Source organism: Toxorhynchites rutilus, chromosome 1 (genome assembly GCF_029784135.1).
Source record: "Toxorhynchites rutilus septentrionalis strain SRP chromosome 1, ASM2978413v1, whole genome shotgun sequence".
Lineage (NCBI taxonomy): Eukaryota > Metazoa > Arthropoda > Insecta > Diptera > Culicidae > Toxorhynchites > Toxorhynchites rutilus.
The window spans coordinates 81,311,078-81,332,901 of record NC_073744.1 but is presented as its reverse complement, the minus strand read 5'-3'; the positions used below and the strand labels follow the sequence as shown (position 1 = coordinate 81,332,901).

The 21,824-nt window shown below is 41.6% G+C and overlaps 1 protein-coding gene across 3 annotated transcripts in view; it reads right to left on the bottom strand.

Moving 5' to 3' along the window:
* Window positions 1-18,210: 18,210 nt before the first annotated feature.
* LOC129779013 (RNA pseudouridylate synthase domain-containing protein 1-like) overlaps window positions 18,211-21,824 on the bottom strand; it is a 28,573-nt gene continuing 24,959 nt past the window's right edge. For 2 of the 3 annotated variants that reach the window (XM_055786248.1, XM_055786257.1), the window contains exon 3: window positions 18,211-20,619. In XM_055786248.1, the coding sequence (XP_055642223.1) occupies window positions 20,198-20,619 (422 nt within the window). In that variant the 3' untranslated portion in view covers window positions 18,211-20,197. The remainder of the gene's footprint in view (window positions 20,620-21,824) is intronic. The other variant, XM_055786263.1, reaches the window with a different exon arrangement.

The following is a 21,824-nucleotide window of genomic DNA, read 5'->3' as shown; positions in this document are numbered from 1 at the left end:
ACCATACATAAAACTGAATATCCATTTTGGTTATCATAGATCTTAGATCCGGGTACACTATAGCGCGACCTGTGAAGTCAACAAAATTTGAGCACAGGAGAGCAGTATTGGATTCTATTTTTGACAGGGAGGGATTCCCAAGGGCGATGAAGTCGGATAACGAACTGCCATTCAATGGCGAAGATTACGTTAAATATTGCTCGGAGCGTGCCATTCAAACCATATTCTCGATACCTTTCTAGCTCCAGCAGAATGGGCTGGTAGAAAGCTTTATGAAAGTTGTAAATAAAGCCATGTATACTGCATTTCCAACAGAAACAAGCTACCAGAAAGAATTGCATGTTGCAAATCAGTCTTATAATGCGGCAGATCACAGTGTAACCAAAATATCTCCGGAAGAAGTGTTAAATGGTCGCAAAATTAAGCGTTGGTTTCACTTTTAAGTTATGGTAAATCGGAACACGATGAACGGCTACTGGATGCAAGAGATCATGAGACTAAACTCCTCTCGAAACAACGAGAGGATATTCGCCGTGGTGCAAAGGCGAGTAAGGTTAAACCAGGAGACATAGTTATCGTTGAACTCCCTTTCCGATATAGAGGTGAAAGTAGGTTCAGCGCGATGCGTTTTACTGTGATGCATGAACGAAACGGCAGCTTGATCCTTTGTAATTCTGGGGGGTCATCATGTGAGGCGCCATGCTACGCAGACCAAGAAGGTCCAGGTCCAGAATGATCTAATCCCATAGGTTCGGCCAGGGATGGTTTCCTTGAGCGACAAAATTTTTCATCAGGGCGAAAACTATCGGTTTGTGTCGTCAGCATAAATTTTCAATGCAGACTTTGATTTCTCCTAATGATTTTACTTTGCAATGTATAATGTATAGTTTTTTTTCAAATTGTTTTATTTTTTCTAGAGAAAAAGGGGGATGTGTGGGACACGACATAACTACTATATGTCACCCTGCATTATATACTGCATATGCCGATGTGTAATAAGAAATTGCACACAGCTCAGCAGTGAGAGTCTAACAGCCAAACTGGTAAGACAAGTGATAGGATTCCAGACAGTGAATGGCGTAATGGGGGATTTCCTGATGGAGTTTGATGTCACACAATATATACCCTGTAATCAAAGGATCAGGCGTTAGAGGAGTACGAAGAATTTAAAGCAATGGCGGAACGATAATCTGGGTGCAAGTTGAAGACTTTGCGCAGCGACAATGGTCGGGAATATGTGAACAGTCGATTCAAGGCAAGTCTGAAGCGAGATGGAATCCGACATCAGAAGTCCTGTCCATACACGCCAGAGCAGAATGGTATTGCCGAGCGAATGAACCGGACGATTCTTGATAAGGTGAGGTCTATGCTGAACGATGCACGGTTGCCAAAGAAGTTCTGGGCAGAAGCGGTAAACACGGCAGTATATCTGATAAATCGTAGCCCTACGCGGTCATTGAACGGAAAGACGCCGGAAGAGGCGTGGGCAGGGAAGAAACCCTTCGTAGGTCACCTGAAGATTTTCGGAACCGTGGCCATGATGCATTTACCGAAGCAGAAAAGAAAGAAGCTGGACCCCAAATCAATCAAATGCGTGTTTGTTATACTGAGGACACGAAAGGCTATAGAGTGTTCAATCCGGAGAACGGTGATATCGTCATCAGTCGAGACGTCAAGTTCCTGAACGAAGGCCAAAGTGGTGTGGCAACATTTGAACGATCAGAACCAGTTGAGTTTTTGGAGATTGAATTCTCGGACGGAACGTTTGATGAAGCGTGTGGTACATTGCCGGTTGCAGAATGTAATGATGAGGCGATTGGAAGCTCACAGAATCCTGAACAACCTGACGACGGTGATGCAATTGCAACTATCGAAGCACACGTTAACGAATCCGGCAGTTCTGAAAGTGATTTTGAGGATGCATATGAAGAAATCGCGTTCCCACCGCAATCAAATAGACCGGTTGAAACGAAGCTAGAGTTGAGACACAGCGGTTGTCAAAAAAGTCCTGCGGTATTTCCGCGAGGTGTCGTTGTAAGCGCGTAGTTCTAGTTGTATTCATTGTATCTAGTCATACTATAGCTTGTTGGAAAGGTATTTGTGCGCGCTATAATATAGTACTTGACAGTGTTTTGTTTGGTTAAGTCGTTCGTGAGTTATAGTGTCGCAAATATGGAGCAAAATAAAGAGAAAATCCGACATATTTTACAGTACTACTATGACAAAGGCAAAAATGCATCTCAAGCTGCCAATAAAATTTGTGCAGTTTATGGACCCGATACAGTTTCCATTTCCACCGCACAACGATGGTTTCAACGTTTTCGTTCTGGTGTAGAGGTCGTCGAAGATGCGCCACGCTCCGAAAGGCCTGTCGTCGAAAATTGCGACAAAATCGCTGAATTAGCCGAGAAAGACCGGCATAGTAGCAGCCGTAGTATCGGCCAAGAGCTGGGGATAAGTCATCAAACCGTTATTAACCATTTGAAGAAGCTTGGAAGCTCGATGTATGGGTGCCACACACGTTGACGCAAAAAAACATCTTTGACCGTATCGACGCATGTGAATCGCTGCTGAATCGCAACAAAATCGACCCGTTTCTGAAGCGGATGGTGACTGGCGATGAAAAGTGGGTCACTTACGACAACGTGAAGCGCAAACTGTCGTGGTCGAAGCCCGCTGAAGCGGCTCAGACGGTGGCCAAGCCCTCATTAACGGCCAGGAAGGTTCTGCTGTGTGTTTGGTGGGATTGTCAAGGAATAATCTATTATGAGCTGCTTCCCTATGGCCAAACGCTCAATTCGGATCTGTACTGCCAACAACTGGACCGCTTGAAGGTAGCACTCATGAAGAAGAGGCCATCTTTGATAAACAGAGGCCGCATTGTCTTCCATCAGGACAACGCCAGGCCACACACTTCTTTGGTTACGCTCCAGAAGCTCCGGGAGCTCGGATGGGAGGTTCTTTTGCATCCGCCGTATAGTCCGGACCTTGCACCAAGTGACTACCACCTGTTTTTGTCCATGGCGAACGAGCTAGGTAGTCAGAAGTTAGCCACAAAAAAGGCCTGTGAAAATTGGCTATCCGAGTTGTTTGCTAATAAGGAAGCGAGCTTCTATGACAGGGGTATCATGAAGTTGGCATCTCGTTGGGAACAAGTCATCGAAGTCATTGTAACTAATTTTATGAACAAATGAAAATTCAAAAAAAATGCCTCAGGACTTTTTTGACAGCCTAATATAATGATTACATTACGTATAGCGTGCATACTGGTCAAAATGTTTCCCTACAGTCGACGACAAGCAGTACAAGATATACTGTGGCTCCGGATGCCGGACAGATGAGCGATCCAACCACGTACAACGAGGCGATGAGTAGACCAGACCGTGAGCTCTGGATTGCGGCTATGCGAGAGGAAATCGCGGCACTCTAGATCAACCAGACGTGGGCGCTTGAAGATTTACCGGAAGGTGGAAAAGCAATAAAAAATAAATGGATCTTCAAGACGAAACGAGGATCTGACGGGAAGATAGAGCGGTACAAAGCCCGCTTAGTCATCAAGGGGTGTTCACAGCGTCCAGGCATTGACTACGACGAAGTTTATTCACCGGTGGTCCGTTACTCAACAATAAGATTCGTCGCCAACGCCACGAAACTTGATCTGGAGGTGGATCAAATGGATGCGGTCACAGCTTTTCTGCAGGGGAAGCTGAACAACGAAGTAATACATATGCAACAGCCAGAAGGATTTGTGAAGGATAGTATGAAGGTGTGTCGACTTCAGAAGGCGCTGTAAGGCTTGAAGCAATCCAGTCGTGTTTGGAATCAACAGCTGGATGAGGCGATATGTGAATTCGGGCTGGAACAATCGAAAGTAGACCCCTGTCTGTATTACAAAATTGATGGATGCAGAATGTTGTTCGTTACTATCTATGTGGATGACTTTCTGATCTTCACAAACAACGCAAAGCTGAAGAAGCGATTGAAGAAGTTCCTGTACATCCGATTCCGCGAAATTTTGCCTGGGGCTTAGAATCAATAGAAATCGAGAGTGTCGAGAGTTGTCTCTAGACCAAAAAAGCTATTTTGAGGACGTGCTGGGCAGTTTCCATATGACGAGCTGTCATCCTGTCTCTACACCGTTTGAAATCAGTGAGAGGCTGGACAAATCCATGTCACCACACAACAAATGAAGAATGTTTCCTATAAGAAAGCTGTTGGATGCTTGCAGTACATCGCACAAGCAACAACGTCCGGATATTTGTTACGCTGTCAATGCTGTTAGCCAGTTCAGTAGCAATCCAGGACGAAAGCATTGGGAGGCAGTGAAGAGGATTTTGCGATACCTGAAGGGCACGTCAGGCAACCGACTTCGGTATAGCAAGCAAGGGAACGAGAAGATACGAGGTTACACAGATGCAGATTGGTGAGGAGATCAACAACGGGCTACGTGTTTTTGCTTCAAGGCGGTGCCATTTCGTGGAACGTAAAGGTAGCCTTACCATCTTGTGAGGCAGAGTACATGGCGTTGTCCAAGACGATTCAAGAAGCGCTTTGGTGGCGAAATTTATTGGGTCAAATCTTCGGGGAGATGACCATCCCGATCTTGTGTGACAATCAATCTGACTGTCGCCGCTAGCTGAAATCAGCTGTTAGCGTTCGTTCAATTTTCCTTCCACCAGCTGTAAAGCGACAATATGAGCGCGCTGCCGTGCCACTGACCGAGCGGAGGATCAGATTACAAAGAGCTGATTCATTACGCGCACGCGTTCGCGAGTATGGATATAGGTCAGTTGTGCTAGGATCAGCAATTAGATTTCGTCGCGGTTCAACCTAACCAGCGACTGGAAGAGAACATACTGTATAAAAAGTATAGCATGGACACATATTCCCGATTCGAAAGGGATACCGAATTTGAACGCCCTTTGCTTCCCGGGTGGCAAAATATTATTGAATGAAATTGTAACTCCTTTCACACTGGGAAGCAAGGGGCATCAAAATTGCTGACAATCCATTATCTTAGTATTTAAGAACCCACAAAGCATGTAAATAATCAGTATCAATAAAGTATCCAAAGAATATTCAAGTAGTACGTTCGGGTCCTCTACATCCAAAAAAGGTTTTCCTCCGGCGTGAGGAAGTTTACTAAGTTGCATCTTTCACTTCGCTACAAATCCTGAGTTACTCTGTTTCACTTGTGCTGCAAGTGGAACATAGAAACTTACAAACAAACTTGGAATTAGAATTGGCCTGTACTGCAGGACGGTTCTAACCAAACCCCTCCCTTGCAAGGAAGTTATCATTGGAGTTCTCGTTACGCGGGATTTTCATTGTCTAACTTCTGGTTAAGTCTTGGACGGTCTGTTCAGCAGAACGTCGAATACTGACCGGCAACCCAACTCGCGTCGTAAGGTCGGCGTGTATCGATCGCCGACATATGGTGGCTCCAGAGAGGACTCGTTCGAATTAAAACGCGACGCGAAGTTAAAACTCGTAAACCGAATCACTAAAGTGAAGATACTCCGGGACCGGTAACAGTCTCGTTAACGCGAAGTGAAAGAACAGAACCACGTAATCCGAAGAAGCATGACGGAATACGTGAACAATCCAAATGGACACTGCCGTTTGTGTACGGCAGAGGACACTTCGGACCGGACTATGGCCGAGTGCTCCAAGTGTAAACACTGGTTCCACATCACTTGTGTGGGACTGGAACTTAAGCCCTCCAAGAGGGAAGCATGGAACTGTCCGCAATGCGTCAAAGAGATCAATGAGCTCCAGCAACTGAGAAAGGAGATCGAAGATTTAAAGGCGAAGCAACGCAGTCGTCCAACGGAGCAACCAACAGTAGCAGATCCGCTCGAGATAATTCGTCGCCAATTTGAGTCTCAAATGGAGAGTCAAAAGAAGAGGGACGAAACCCACCAAAAGGCAATGCAGGATCTGGTATCGAGCCTGGGATCTGGAGGATCCAGGACAAAAACAGAGGTACCAACGGGCACGTTAGCCCCAACGTCGGTAACCCTACCGACAGAGTTAACCAACTTGCTGCGGAAACAAGCAGCAACATCTTTACCCATGTTTCATGGGTCATACAAGGAGTGGTCGAACTTCAAACGTTTGTATGACGAAAGCAAACAAACAGGAAACTTCAGCGATGCTGACAACGTGAGCCGTCTGATGGCTCAATTAGGAAAAAGGCCAAAATCATACGTCAGCGCCCTAATGATGGACCCTGGCAACGAAAGGCAGATCATCGAAACACTATCAAGTATATAAGGCCAACCAATGGCGATATACAACGAACTGTGGGCAGACTTAACCAGGTTGAGGAACCCAAGAATGGAAAACCCACAAACAATGATCGAGTTTGTGGTCACACTAGGGAATTTAGTGTGCAACATGAGGATGATAAACCAAAGATCATACCTCAACAACCCACTCCATCTGGCAGAAATAGTAGGAAAGCTTCCCTTGAACATCAGAGAGCAGTGGGCCGATAAAGAAACTAACTGTCTTATGCCCATGGAAGGGCAAGAACCAATCAGATTAACATTGGAGGATCTGTACAACTTTTTGGTGCCACAACAAAGAAAGGCGACGCTACTTTTGGCCCAAAGAGTGAATTATGAAAAACCTTTGCTGAGAAACGAAAATCAAGGCAGAACGAATGTCCACAATGAAGGCATCAAGCAAAATTGCTCCCACTGCTCCCAACAGCATAGGATAAACATGTGTGAAGCTTTCAAAAAGCTCGATAGCAAGAAGAAACAGCAAATAGTCCAAGATAAACGGTTATGTTTCAACTGTCTTGGTAAAAACCATCAAAGTAAGGACTGCAAGTCCACCCGAACATGTGCAGTGGCGGGATGTAAACGTCGACATCACACGATGCTGCATGAACGATCTACTTTGAAGGAGGAACTGGAAGCTAAGAAGGTTCAGAATCCAGCGGAAAGGGAAACATCAGCCAAAAACACAAGACAAGAAGGAAAACCATCAACGTCAAAGGACATCGAAGTGGAAGAGGAAAGGACAAACCTGCATGCCGTGAGGAAGAACAAAATATACTTCCAAGTCATTCCAGTAACATTATCAGCAAGAGGGAAATCCCTCGATACTTTCGCCTTTCTCGACCACGGTTCCTCGAACAGTTTGATTCTAAAAGATGCAGCTGAGGAACTTGAGTTACATGGACCATCCTCACCCCTTAAAATGTTGTGGACCAATGAATCGGAATATTCTGACCCAGAGAGTCAGCTGGTGTCGTTTGGTATCAAAGGTACTAATAATATAACCCATTCGATGAGAAACGTCCGCACAATCAGAAAACTCTCCTTGCCGAGACAAACACTGGATTACGATGAATTAAAGGAAAAATACCGTCATCTAAGAGGACTTCCAATCCACGGATATCAAAACGCTAAACCGACCTTGTTAATTGGGCTAGATCATCCCTTATTATTGACACCAACGAATCAGCGTGTCAGCAAAGAAGGTCCAGTAGCGGCTAAAACACCACTGGGATGGACCATATACGGGAACGATAAATTGGAAACAAAACTCAATCCAGCAGACGAAGCTACGAGAGATAAAACTATATCAAATTCCATATGGTTCAATTCCGCTCCCTTCCTGAAATTAGAAGAAGAATATTGGCCTACAGAAAAAGTAAAGCCAACAACAACCACGGAAGAGGTGAAAATATTCAAGATAGACCAAATACCCGATGTAAAATTGCAGCTAAATTGGTGTTCAAACTGGCAGAGGTTGCGGAAAGCCGTAGGATATTGGATCTTCTACGTCCGAAAACTCCAATCGAAAGTGCGAGGAAAACCATACCGAAACTTTGTAACGGTCAGCGACTACAGAAATGCCGAAATATTGATCATAAAACAAACACAAAGAGAATCATATCCACAAGATTTAATCACGCTAGAAAACAACGGAAGGGTTGAAGTGAACAGCTCCATAGCTGAACTAGAACCAACACTTGACAGTAATGGGGTAATAAGAACTACCGGTAGATTGGACAAAGCAAGATCACTACCATACGCGGTCCGACACCCAATAATAATACCAAATAAGCACCACGTGATCGACCTCATTACGAAGGATCACCACGAGAGATTCCTCCATCGCCAATTGGAAGCAGTAATTGCAGCGATCAGACTAAACTTCTGGATAGTAAACACCCGCAGTGCAGTTAAACGCGCATTCGCGAAATGTCAGTGGTGTAAAAACCAAAAATCCACCCCGCAAGCACCTCAAATGGGATTACTACCCGAATGCAGGACTAGCCCTTCAACGAAGGCCTTCATTCACACTGGAATCGATTACTTCGGCCCCATGGAAATTACAGTCCGCCGGTCAACAGAAAAACGTTGGGGCGCATTATTTACTTGCATGGCTACCAGAGCTGTACACCTAGAACTAGCAGACGATCTTACCACAGACGCTCTTATTCGATGCATCCTCACTCTACAATACAGACGTGGCCAAATAAAAGCTATTTGCAGCGACAACGGCACAAATATGCAAGGAGCGAGCAACCTCTTCAAGGCATTGGAAAAAAGAACCGCAAGCAAAGGGGTTGAATGGCATTTCATCCCACCCTCAGCACCACATTTTGGCGGTGCTTGGGAGAGAATGGTTCAAGAAACCAAAAAACTGCTCAAGCAAAAACTATGGGGAAATTCAAAATCCAATGAAAGTGAATTGAGGCTTGCACTCACGGAAATAGAGTACCTGTTAAACAGTCGCCCATTAACACATATACCGCTAAACGTGGACGACAACGAACCGCTGACCCCCAATCATTTCCTAATGGGTGCTGCTGATACACCGTATCCGTCATTAAGTGACGTTAATAAAGCAGAAGCAAGCAGGAGTCACTGGCTCAAAGTTCAGCATGCCACACAAAACTTCTGGGAACGTTGGACCACAGAATATTTACCAAAGCTAATGAAACGCGAAAAATGGAGAAAACCAATGGAACCTCTACAAAAGGATGACATAGTTGTAATGGCCGACGAACAAATTAAAGGAAAATTCCACAAGGGAATAATCACCGAAACATATCCATCATCAAGCGGACAAGTGCGATCGGCGACAGTTAAATTCGGAAAGAACCAATTAGTTAGGCCGGCCGTTAAACTTGCAAAACTCGATGTGAAGACGCCGAGTACAACCGTCTTCACAGGACATATCAACCTAACAACACTGCCCGATGAGCCTAAGAGAATTAAACGAATGCAAGAGATCGGCCAAGACAACTTCCAACATTGGGCAAAAAGGCAAAAAATTGATCTCGACAAAGTAAAGGAGCTAGCTAGTCGGATACCTAAGGCTAAACCAAAAAAGCCGATAAGAAAATCCAAACCTAACATACTGGCAAAATTCTTAACAGCGACTGCACTCCTCTCCGCAATTCAACCAAGTAATACGATAACCATCAACCCAATAAACGATCCAGGCATACTTTTTGACCATGATGGATCCTACATGTTAAAACGAGGCATCTGGTACACAAACGTCGATACAAATCTTTCGCCGATGGAGGACCTAACCACAATTAACAGAATTTATGAAAATATAACCAATGCTCTGACGAAATTCAGACAAACGGTTCGCGATGACTCCATATTAGAAATGAAAACTTCTATGGAACAACAGAAAATGGTAACCACGCAAGAATTGTTGGCCCTCAAGAGACATAAAAGAAGCAAAGGAATATTCGGTTTTCTTAAAGATATTCTATTCGGCGGAGACAATATGGAAGAAGAAATCGACGCAATCAAAAATCGCCAAAATTTAGAGATGCATGAAATATCGGACAAAATTATTAAAATGCACGCCAAAAATCATCAGCTAAATGACTACATCAATAACAAAATACAACATATGAACCTGAAAATCCAAGGGCTGAAAAGAAAATATACAACACAGGCAGCTGAAGATACAGTACGCCGATTAACCGAGTCTATACTGCTGGCCAACCAGTTCATGGAAAATACGGTAAACAAATACAAGGCTATCCAATCGCACCCATTCAACTATACGGAGACAGAGAAAATTATGAAGGAAATAAGTAACCAACTGCCGAATGGATATGAAATTTTAAACGATCCCCTCGGCACACAATTCGGCTTAGAAGAAACAAATGGACATCTCCATATTACTATGCAAACAGTTATAATAAGCAGCGAAATATACGAATTGTTCAGAATCATACCAGTACCCTCGCCAGCAAACCGAACCATCATCGTTTCCGATCATAACTTCATCGCAATGAGTCATACGCAGAAGTTCTTCAACCCAGCACCAGATAGAGAACGCTTCAACAAGAGCCATTACATTTCCGTTCAACACACCATCAAAACTGAACCAGATTGCATCACAGCGGCACTTCTTAAAATTCATACAAAGGAACAATGTAAACTCGAACAACTACCATACGATTATATGGAAATAATACCTCTGGCGAAAGTTAATCAATTTATCTACTACACACACAATCCAAACAGTATAAGAATACACTGTGACAAAACGATAACTCCCAGTTATTACGCGGCTTTAGTGAAACTAAACACGGATTGCGAGATACAATCAAAGAAAGGCGTAACATATGCAACCATACAAGAAGAAAGTAATACAACAAAATTGTATCATCGAACCAAAACCGACACTTTACACATGATATGGAACCAAGGAGACAAACCACTCACCAAACAAGATCCAACTGAAGAAGAAGAATCACCTACTATCAACACAAATTCAAACCACCATGGGTTGATCATAGTGATAATCACAATCATCTGTACCACGATATCGGCCGCAATAGTGGCATACTACTTCATCGGCCGAGAAAAGGAACACACAACAGATGGCCCGATAGCTATCTCCCGTGAGACGACCCCTAGAAGAAGCGAGAGAAGACCACCACCAAGACCAATACCCAGGATCATGATGACTAACGAAGCAGATAGTATAATATGAACAAATAACAAAAAACTATTCCTAGCACAATTGACAAATTTATCGTAATTCTGTCGAGCAGAATTACGGTGGGCCGGTATGTCGCCGCTAGCTGAAATCAGCTGTTAGCGTTCGTTCAATTTTCCTTCCACCAGCTGTAAAGCGACAATATGAGCGCGCTGCCGTGCCACTGACCGAGCGGAGGATCAGATTACAAAGAGCTGATTCATTACGCGCACGCGTTCGCGAGTATGGATATAGGTCAGTTGTGCTAGGATCAGCAATTAGATTTCGTCGCGGTTCAACCTAACCAGCGACTGGAAGAGAACATACTGTATAAAAAGTATAGCATGGACACATATTCCCGATTCGAAAGGGATACCGAATTTGAACGCCCTTTGCTTCCCGGGTGGCAAAATATTATTGAATGAAATTGTAACTCCTTTCACACTGGGAAGCAAGGGGCATCAAAATTGCTGACAATCCATTATCTTAGTATTTAAGAACCCACAAAGCATGTAAATAATCAGTATCAATAAAGTATCCAAAGAATATTCAAGTAGTACGTTCGGGTCCTCTACATCCGAAAAAGGTTTTCCTCCGGCGTGAGGAAGTTTACTAAGTTGCATCTTTCACTTCGCTACAAATCCTGAGTTACTCTGTTTCACTTGTGCTGCAAGTGGAACATAGAAACTTACAAACAAACTTGGAATTAGAATTGGCCTGTACTGCAGGACGGTTCTAACCAAACCCCTCCCTTGCAAGGAAGTTATCATTGGAGTTCTCGTTACGCGGGATTTTCATTGTCTAACTTCTGGTTAAGTCTTGGACGGTCTGTTCAGCAGAACGTCGAATACTGACCGGCAACCCAACTCGCGTTGTAAGGTCGGCGTGTATCGATCGCCGACACTGCCATTTGCATTGCCAAGAATGGATCGTTCAACCCTAGCACAAAACATGTGGACATACGCTACCATTTTGTCCACGAAGCAATCGACAGTGGATTGGTTGTGGTAAACTATGTTAACACCAAAAGTCAAGCTGCTGATGGATTCACCAAGCCACTTGTTCAAGCTGGAATCATGAACCAGAAGCGGTTTCTAGGAATCGAGGATTAGGGAGGAGTGTTGGCGATCAAGTAATCCACGATCTGCATAGGAACCATCGTTTGTTAGAAATAATAAAATTTTCATTCCACTACTAATGTCCAAACCTATACGACGTAGTTTCACTTTGCTATAAGGACTATCAACAAGTTCAAAAGAGTTGTAACTGTTAGAGCCCCCGCATACTACAGAATTTCTGTCAACCAACAGTTTGGTCGGGTCAGCCTTCTGGTGCAAAAACCAACCCAACAGAATCGGCGTAATGTGCGCACATGCATACCTCTCCGTACTGATTAAGAAGCCGACCAAACTATCGGTCGACAAATCAGTCTGCAGTATGCGGGGGCTCCTAGGATGGGAATAAGGTCCTCGGGTCGCTTATTCATCAGTCGGTTGAAAAAATTTTCACTCGCAAACAGGAGTACTTTCGTACGTTTTACACTTCCAAGGAATCTGACGCATCTATAGGTGCGCTCGTAAGCGAACACGAGACTACCAACACGACTCATACGTTCCACAAATGTAGCGTGGTGGAGCGCATATTGAGTCGCAGTTTAGTGTAAATATCGTGCTACTCGCATACAATATCTGATTCACACAGAGTTGCACGATATATTTATTTACTAAAACAACCACCCGACCGGTACAACCATACAGCGTCAGACTTACGGCGCTATATGATTGTTCACCAATACAACCACCACATCCGGTACGACCAGCACGAGAAACTGTGGTTCAGCCACAGCGTCACGCGAGTCGTGTCTCACAAGCGCACCACTATCTCGCGTCATCTGGTCAATTTGCGCCGTTCTATCTGTTTTCATTAGCAACGAAAACAAGCTATACGCGACTCAATTTGCGCCTGGCCTTAAGACGTGTTCACATCACGCCGGTAAAGCCAACTAAATGTGGTCGTACCGCCTGGGCTTGCCGACGTGCCGAAAACCGACTCGAAACAAACCGAACCCAACCCGAAACAAGAGGGTCCGGTTCGAGAAAGTCGAACCAAAACAAAACGAAGTAAATTAGTGTTGACGACATTGTGCTTCGTGTGTTCGTGACGGCTTCGTACATCCGATGGGGCTTCGGCTTCGTGCACCCGATGTGGCGTCCACATTACATAACGAACCGAATATGCCGCCTGGTACAAGCCGATCGGCATCATTCGGCATAATGTGGATCAGCACGTGAAATAGAAGGAACGCTGGACGGATCTGTCCAGCGTATTAGTATCCTAACTAGTTTTGCCAGAAAGACCACATTATCTTTTCTTCCGATTTTACAGCTCTCCTCTTCCCATTTTCCTTATCTTTCCAATTTTTCAATATTAAATTCAGTTTTCCGTCGCGCAGTCGTGCAGTCACGCAATCGGCGCGACTCTTAAATGAAACACGGTTCAAAAAATTAACCCGGTTCTTTTGAAAGCCGTGGGTTATTTGTAAAGAACCGTTTATCGTACGCTCGTTCTGACGAATCGTGGCAGTGCGGGAGAAATATATATTTCCCATTATAAATTTCCTGTCACATAATTATTCCTATGTTTGAGACATGCTGCTTTTTAAATGGTTTATTTAGCTTGACCTGTTTGTATGTTTGTAATTTATGGCGACTACATATTTTCTCAAAACCCCTCAATATCGGAATTAAATAAAGGGCTTGATTAGTACAATACAATTATTTATGGAAAATGGAAATCGAGGATGGCGCCTGTTACAAAATGGCAGACTACATATTTTCTCAAAATCCCATCAATATTGATATCAAATGAAAGGACTTGACTAGTAGAACACAATTATTTATGAAAAATGGAAATCCAAGATGGCGGCCGTTACAAAATGGCAGACTACATATTTTCTCAAAACCCCATCAATATATCAAAAGACAGGTTTTGGCTAGTAGAGCACATGCTACCATACAAATGAAACACAAACTTCTGTATAACTCAAGAACTAGTCAAGCAACGGGAGCCAAATTAGGGATGTGAGGGTTTTTGGGTACGAGGAATGTTTCTATGATGGTATGATACCCTCTCTCCTCTGGAATGAAGAGGGGATCGCGTAAAAATATTACACATATTTCAACCAAACATGCAAATTGAACATTTTCGGAAAACTCTGAAGAGAAATGGGAAAATTCAATTCTCACGTGTTCTATAATTACATAGTTACAAGCGTTGTTGATCCATTCGATGTTTGTACCAACGGAATTGATTTTTGCTCGAAAGTGGAAATGGATTTTAATGTGATAAAACGCACTCCTATATTTCCTTCTATCTATATAAATAAAAATGAATCGCCGATTGTGTTGATAGGAGCAAAACTCGAAGAAGGAATTATCCGACTTACATTTATTCGGTGTAACGGAGAAACATGTTATTTGCAAGTGATTGAAAAATCTTGAACGAGAATTGTGTCTGGAAATAATCTGATATTATAATGACGAGTTTTGGTAGAAGTCCTAGGAAATTTATATTAAAAGTAAATTGTTAAGGGTCAATTAAAAGATTAGCCAATGAACAGTTCTGCAATTGAACCCATGATCGTAAGTAAGAAAACGGGAATATTTGGAGATATTGATAACAAAAAAATATATTTTGGGCAGGACGAAGTTCGCCGGGACAGCTAGTTATCAAATGATAATCATGAAAATATTCCGAAAAAAAATAAGGAATAAAATGTTTAAAAAATGTTTGGGATATAAAACGGGGAGAAAACTGTATCGTTATAGAAAACTGCTGTACCAATTATTTTCAACAGCTTCGTTTAACCGAATGTTAAATTTAATTGATTCTTTTGCATAAATTGCAACACCTCCAGTGTGTTTGGAGTGCGACAAGCAAAAAGCAACTTTATAACCAGGAATATTGTATTGATCATATGATTCTTCATCAATTATGTGAGTTTCAGAAAGAAAAACCATCTGAAGACGCATGTTTTCTACAAGATATCGCATGTTTGCGTAGTTTGTAGGAAGCCCAGCAATATTCAGACAAATTATTGCTAATTTCTTCTCACATATATTTTTTTCTAAATTGCTATTTGGTTTGGAAAAAGTTACTTTTTTTCTTGTCCAACAGTTTCCGATAGACAGGACACTGTGTGCTATAAGCTGGATGATTTATATCCGCATTCAGCTTCCGTTCCTTAAACTTGATACCATTTATGCATTTCAATTCATTTGATGAGCACTCAGATGTTTTATGTTTTTCATTACATCTTGAACATATTTTTTCTTTCTCGCAATCTGTACTCTTATGCCCGAATTCTCCACATTTTAAACAGCACAATGCATTAAAGGCCTCAATCACGATACATTTTTCCCACCCGATGCTTACATTATTAGCAGTCATCAGGTTTCTGTAAGTAGCATGGTCAACTTCAATTATCGTGTTGATATTCAGCAACGATGTTGACATCATCAATCGAAATGTTTTCATTTTGACTCTTCAAGTTGTCAATGAAAACATCGGAGGAATGTCGATCACTCATCCCAATAATTTTCAATTTCGGTTTTATTGGCTTTGGAATAAAAGTACTAAACCCTTCTCCAAGATTGGTCTCAATGTCATTTTTCACTTGTTCAATATTATCCCCTGCTGCACACTCAACAATAATCGAGCCATCTTTCCCGTTTCTGAAATTCTCTATTTTGTATATTTTAGGATCTAAAACTTTTCTTGTTTCATCATTTTTATTGCCAGACTCTATTGGCTTTACCACAATGACTGGACGAGCCTTACGAGCCACGACATTCGCGAAAGTTTCAATTTTACTATTATTATTTCGAAGCATTTTTTCTTTTAAATCATTATTTTTATTCGTTAACATCATTTTCATGCTCGGAGTGTCCAAATTAGCACTAACTAAGCTTGGGCTACCCTGTCGCTTCCTGTTCATAACAACTAAGTTTTTGTCAACATTTACTTTTTCAGAGAAAGAGCTTTTCATATTTTCCAACACTGCTTTCGGACGGCGCCAGTGGTTGTGTGGTTAGCGTAACAGCTTCACAATCCGATCGGCCTGGGTTCAATCCCAGCTGGCGTCGTTGGGATTTTCTGAGGCGAAAAATCTCTGGTTACGTCTTCCTTCGGACGGGAAGTAAAAGAAGTTGGCCCGGCTCATGAGTTGTTGAGTCTGATAGGTAGGAACAGGTGGAGTCGCCTCCCTGATGTCGGTGATTGGCACTAAAGTGGCGGAAATATGCCGACGTAAAACAAGCGAAGATAAAAAAAAAAAACACTGCTTTCGAAGCATGCCAACTTCTCTTTGAAAAGCTCGTTGAAAGATCTGATAAGCTTATCTCGCTCATTCTCAAACGCGATGCTTATTTGCTAGGTGAAGCTTTCTCGGACATCAGAGAGCGAAAGTGAGATCCTTTCCATCTCCCTTTGCAAACCACCAACGTCTGAAGCATCACCTCGCACGCCACTTTTTTGGTCTGACAAACATTTGTCATAAAAAAACTGAATGTTCGGATTCTCTGTAATCAGTTCGGGGTTCTGGCAACCCTATCCCATCCAATGCAAATTGAGCGTAGGTAGCATAAAACAGGGCTCGCGCTTAGGGGGCTCACGTATTGTTTAATGTTTGGAGTCATATATGTTAATATTTGATTACGTTGGATAGTCTCCTTTGGCAAGCGATGTTTGGATACTCATCCGGAAGCTTTCTTGACGATTTGCAATTAATATCACAGCTGAAGAAACGCGCGGAGCATTTCATTTTTAATTTTAGGTTATGATTTCTATGCTCATGATTTTCTATGGTGGCTACTAAAAGGCGGCCATCTTAGCAATCCCTTGAATCAGTTTTGCTGTTGCTTTTGTAAGCGAAGTATAGCGCCGATGAAGTCGAACACCGCACTTACCTACACAAACAACAGGATCATCACTGATCATTACTTTTCCGTCGCACGCCTTGCACACGCTCACTTCGTGAGTGCTCCGCGCGGCAGAAATGGCGAAAGCAGATACAAAATAAAACAGAACAATGCACAACACAAGCAACTACGGTGACTATTCTGAGCGATAGCGAGCCTTAGAGCCGTGCTAATTATTCAATAAAAACACACAATGAATATCAGCATGCACGCAATGGGTACTTATCCTGATAATATTTCCAATCGGCCGTCGACAGAACAAGTTTGTTCAAATTTCAGCCGTATATTTCCCACAAAAAACACCTTATAATCAGCAATATAGAGATATACAAAACACAATGTTCGCCATTAGAAACGAAAAAACTCTCTGCACTAATCATTGTTTCAAACTTTATTTTTTACGTCTTCCATTTTTTACATATCCGAATAAACCGCTTCTTGAAAAGAGCCGTCGAGCCGTTCAAATGAGCCTGTTCTTTCCATTGAGTGCACGGCTCTGAGCCGTTCACTGAAATGAACCGTTTTGCCCATCTCTAGCTCGAACCTTATTCACTGAAACTTATGAAAATGACGATATGGAAGAATGTGCACTATGCCAGCAGGCGTAATCGGTTGTCCAAGCTGGTTGTATGACTAGTATGCCTCTGTTAACTCCACCTTTTTTTGGATGACCTTCCGGAAAAATCCGGCTTGGAGGAATAAAATCGAATGAAACATTCAATTGAAAGCAGTGATTTTCATTTCACATGTGGAACTGAAAGTGACATATAGCCATTTCAAATGAAACTGAATAGGGGAGTTTCAATCGTCGAGTGAAAGCGTCTGCTTTAAAAATTGAAGCAAACGAAAACAGAACGAAGGCGAAATTGAAGAATCGATGTGTCTGTATGCGTAGTGAATGCACGCATTCGAAATTAAAATTGGCTGAGGAGAAAGAAAAAAGTAAAAAAAAATCATTTTCATTTGAGGTCGAGCTGTACAATTCGTTGTTGCTCTCCGTGATTGACCTGAACCAGCGAAACTGGACAAAGAACACACTGAATGACGTTTGAGAGTAGCAAATCATTCTCATTGTTCATGTGATGACCTGACTTTTGAACAAAATTTGTTAAAAACAAAAAGTATTTTTCAGCAACAATGCTGTTAATGAATTTTTGAGGGAACACAGTTTCATACACTTTTTAAGCTTGCAAAAGTGTAACGGGAAATATCATGTTAAGTAAATTCTGCTGCTTTACAAAAAAACCATGAATTTAATGACTTTGAAAAAAGCAATATTTTATTCTTTAGTGTTTTCAGTTAATACTCAAATAAAGTTGTTTTACATTTTACGTACAATTGGTTGTTGGTTGACGACTACACTATTGTTCCTGTTATTTTCCAGGCAGAGAAATTGGTTCCATTCAACGTAATGTTATGAGTCTCTGGGCATGTGTAATTAAGCTGTCTAAATTTGTAACTATTTTGAATTTGGTTCAAATGTATAATATAATCACGATAACAATCTTTGGAATGCAGAAACAGAACCTACCGAGTAGCTCGAACTGCCGCTTCATTCCGAAGAAACAAATCTCCTATGTTTGCTAAGTGTTTCAAAAAGGAAGATGAAATGGCAGTGTGGCATAGAATGTAGACATTGTCTATTCAAAAGAATACAACAGTAACACACATTCTATTATTAAAGTGTCTTTATATTCAACACTAAACCCTTCTCAACAATCCTCTCATTTGTCACAGATACCTACAAAATGAGAGGACCTCGGAATTAAAAGGTTTAATAGGCGGGTCCGTCATTCTCTGCAATTGTGATCTGCGGCAGAACCGAGAACTAATAATCGTTCGAACTAACATAAACTACTTTACAATAAAATTAACTTCATTAACAGGAACGATGAATCGTAACAATTACCGTGGTCTTCTATTGGTTTCAATTCGTAAATTTGATCCTACAAAATTCATGAATTAACCTTTGATGAAAATTTGTTCAATTTTGTCTACAAATAAACTCTTGCCCTTCCTAAAGCTGCGTAGTTTTACAAGTGAGAAAGTATAACTGATTAGACTGCTTTTTTTTTCAATGGGACCATGACTATTCCCTTGTCCATTTTCAATTTTCTTATCAAAAGTAGTGCTGGGCGATATATTTTTGCGTTTTAACGTTATTTTGTCCGTTTGCGTTGATTAGTTGTGAAGACTAGACTAACGGGAATTTGTTCATTTGTTATTTGTTTTTCGCACTTTTCAAAAAGAGATATACAAATTTCGAATATTTTTCGCGCGCAGAAATTGGGTTCTCTTATTCTCTATAATCGTTTCATCCGCATGGCTGACGTAGTAATGGTGAAAGATTTTATAACATTATCAGAAATTCTGCTGTTCTCGGTGACGTTGATTTTTTTAGGTTGAACAATTTGAAAAAAAAACATAGAATAAATAAAAGTTAACGAAACAATTTAAGATAAAACTGTTATAGAAAGAAATATTTAATAAGCCTCGATCAATATTAATTGAGTAAACAAATAAAAATGAGCTACAAAGACACGGATGTTCAAGATAATTGGAATCCTTCGCAATGATCAGAAAAATCTGGAATTAGGGTTCGAATTGGAAACATATTTCGCGGGAACAATTATACGCTGGAACCAACGTCACCATTGATAATTAGTTTAATAATCATCACTATCTATTCTTGTGTTAAATATGTATCATTTGAATTCGATATCAACTACAAATTCGCGTATAGTATCTCAACTCTTTGTTTTCTCGTTATTTAATAAATACTTCTAAACTTGAACTAATAATAATAATTAGACCAGATGTGTAACTATAGTTATAAGAATCGCATTAATGTGAATGGCTGAACGTGTTTTATCTTCATTTGTTGTCCGTGTTACGCTACACTAGACCGCTAACACTAGGCGCTAAAGAAAGAAACTACGTCTCTCAATTCCCGAAAAAAATACGGAAATCCGTATGTTCCAACACTGTTTATCGTTGCTGAACTAAATTTGGTTTGAATTGTTCCTCGGCCAGATTTCCAAATGTCCTTTTTTGTGTCGAATATTCAATTATACAGTAACAGTCAAATCAACCAGAGAGAACGGATAATATCGAGAAACCTAAAGCGAATAAATTCGCGAAAATGACCGGATATCTACATTTAACCGCCGACGAAACTGCTCCAGCCGAAACGTAAACGTGCGAGTCCTACGCGGGTAACTACATGGTTCCCACAAATGTTAAAAAGAATCTATTAGATCAAACGCATTCCCAATGCCGTTCACCTGTTCAACAACCTTCCATTTGTACTTGAGAGCCTTCTCTGTGAACGGGTCCTCCGTTTGTATATCAATGTTCTCGAACGAGTTAGGCAGCACTAGTCGATATGCGTGCAGGAACATTCGAGGCGGGGAGGTGTCAATCTTGAGACTGTACGTGTAGTCACCAACGATGACGTGTCCAATCTGAGAGCAGTGCAGTCGCAGCTGGTGGCGTCTACCTGTGATTGGTCGCAAGAGCACTTTGGTGACCGGTTTTCCATTATAGTAGCCCCGGTCCAATACTAGCACCTTGGTTATGCTCCGGCGGGGATTTTGGCACAACTCGTCCTCGAGAATGGTGCACATTTTCTTGCTTGTATCCTTGAATCGGATGTCTTCACCTGTAACGAAATAGCGGGATATAAGGCATGACAAAAAGACGCCGCATGGCGATTTTCCTTCGTTCCATCATTGATTATTAAATATCATTCGTTTTACTGCGAGCTGATCTTAGAAGACTTGAAAGAAAGCTACCGGATTCCTAAATTATTGAGAATGTTATGGAGATAGATACTCGTATTCTTGTTGTCCGTATCTAGACTAGCAACTCGAATTCGCGATCTTGTAGAAGAAACTAACGTAACATATATGTGTTACCGACTCCTTTATGTTTAAACTATTGTCCTCAAAGAATCCGTACGGAAGGAATTATTTATATCTCGGGAATAGAATGATATACGACAAAAGGTTTCTTTTTTTCCAAAATCGTTCATTAATCAGACTCAATTACTTATTATCTAACGTTTACAGAGTCAAATTTCACTATAAAATAAAACTTTTTTTTTTTTTTTATCTGTATTATAGTGATTTTCAACTCATTTGGCTGGTTCGTCACTTTTTACTTCCATTTTTGGAAGAATGTCGGGAGTGAGAATTGAACTCGTGACCTTCAGCGTGAGAGGCATGGATGTTACCACTACGCCAGATCGCCTCCACATAAAATAAAACTTATTCTCTATATAATTAACACTAACAATTTAATAATCACTAAATCTAACACTAGATTGATTGGATATTATTCGGATTTAGGACTAGGATGAAGCGAGTGGGATAGTTTGATTTGATGAGGAGGGATATCATTTCTTTTGAGAAATTGTTAAAGAGAGAGAATAAGGTTGAGGTCACGACTAGCTAAAATGTCTCTAACCGGTAAGTCAGATTGCCTTCCTAGTGCCCTGAGTGAATCCGATAGATGAGCCCTGGCAGAATGAAAGTTTATACAGGACCAGACCATATGCTCGATGTCATGATAACCGTCACCACAAATGCAAATTTTACTATCAACGATCCCAAAACGATACAGTTGTGTATCTAACAAGTAATGATTAGACATGAGGCTGGGCTTCATGCGAATGAAGTCCCGACCTACATTCAATCCCTTGAACCATGCGTTTGTCGATACCTTGGGAATAATTGTCTGGTTACATATTATCTTCACTCCAATTGTATTGCCAATTGGAGAGTAAGTAACTACGAGGACTACAAAACAAATCATGATAGGTTATTTGTCGCTCAAAAATGACGCCTTCCTAGGCCCCGAGTTTAG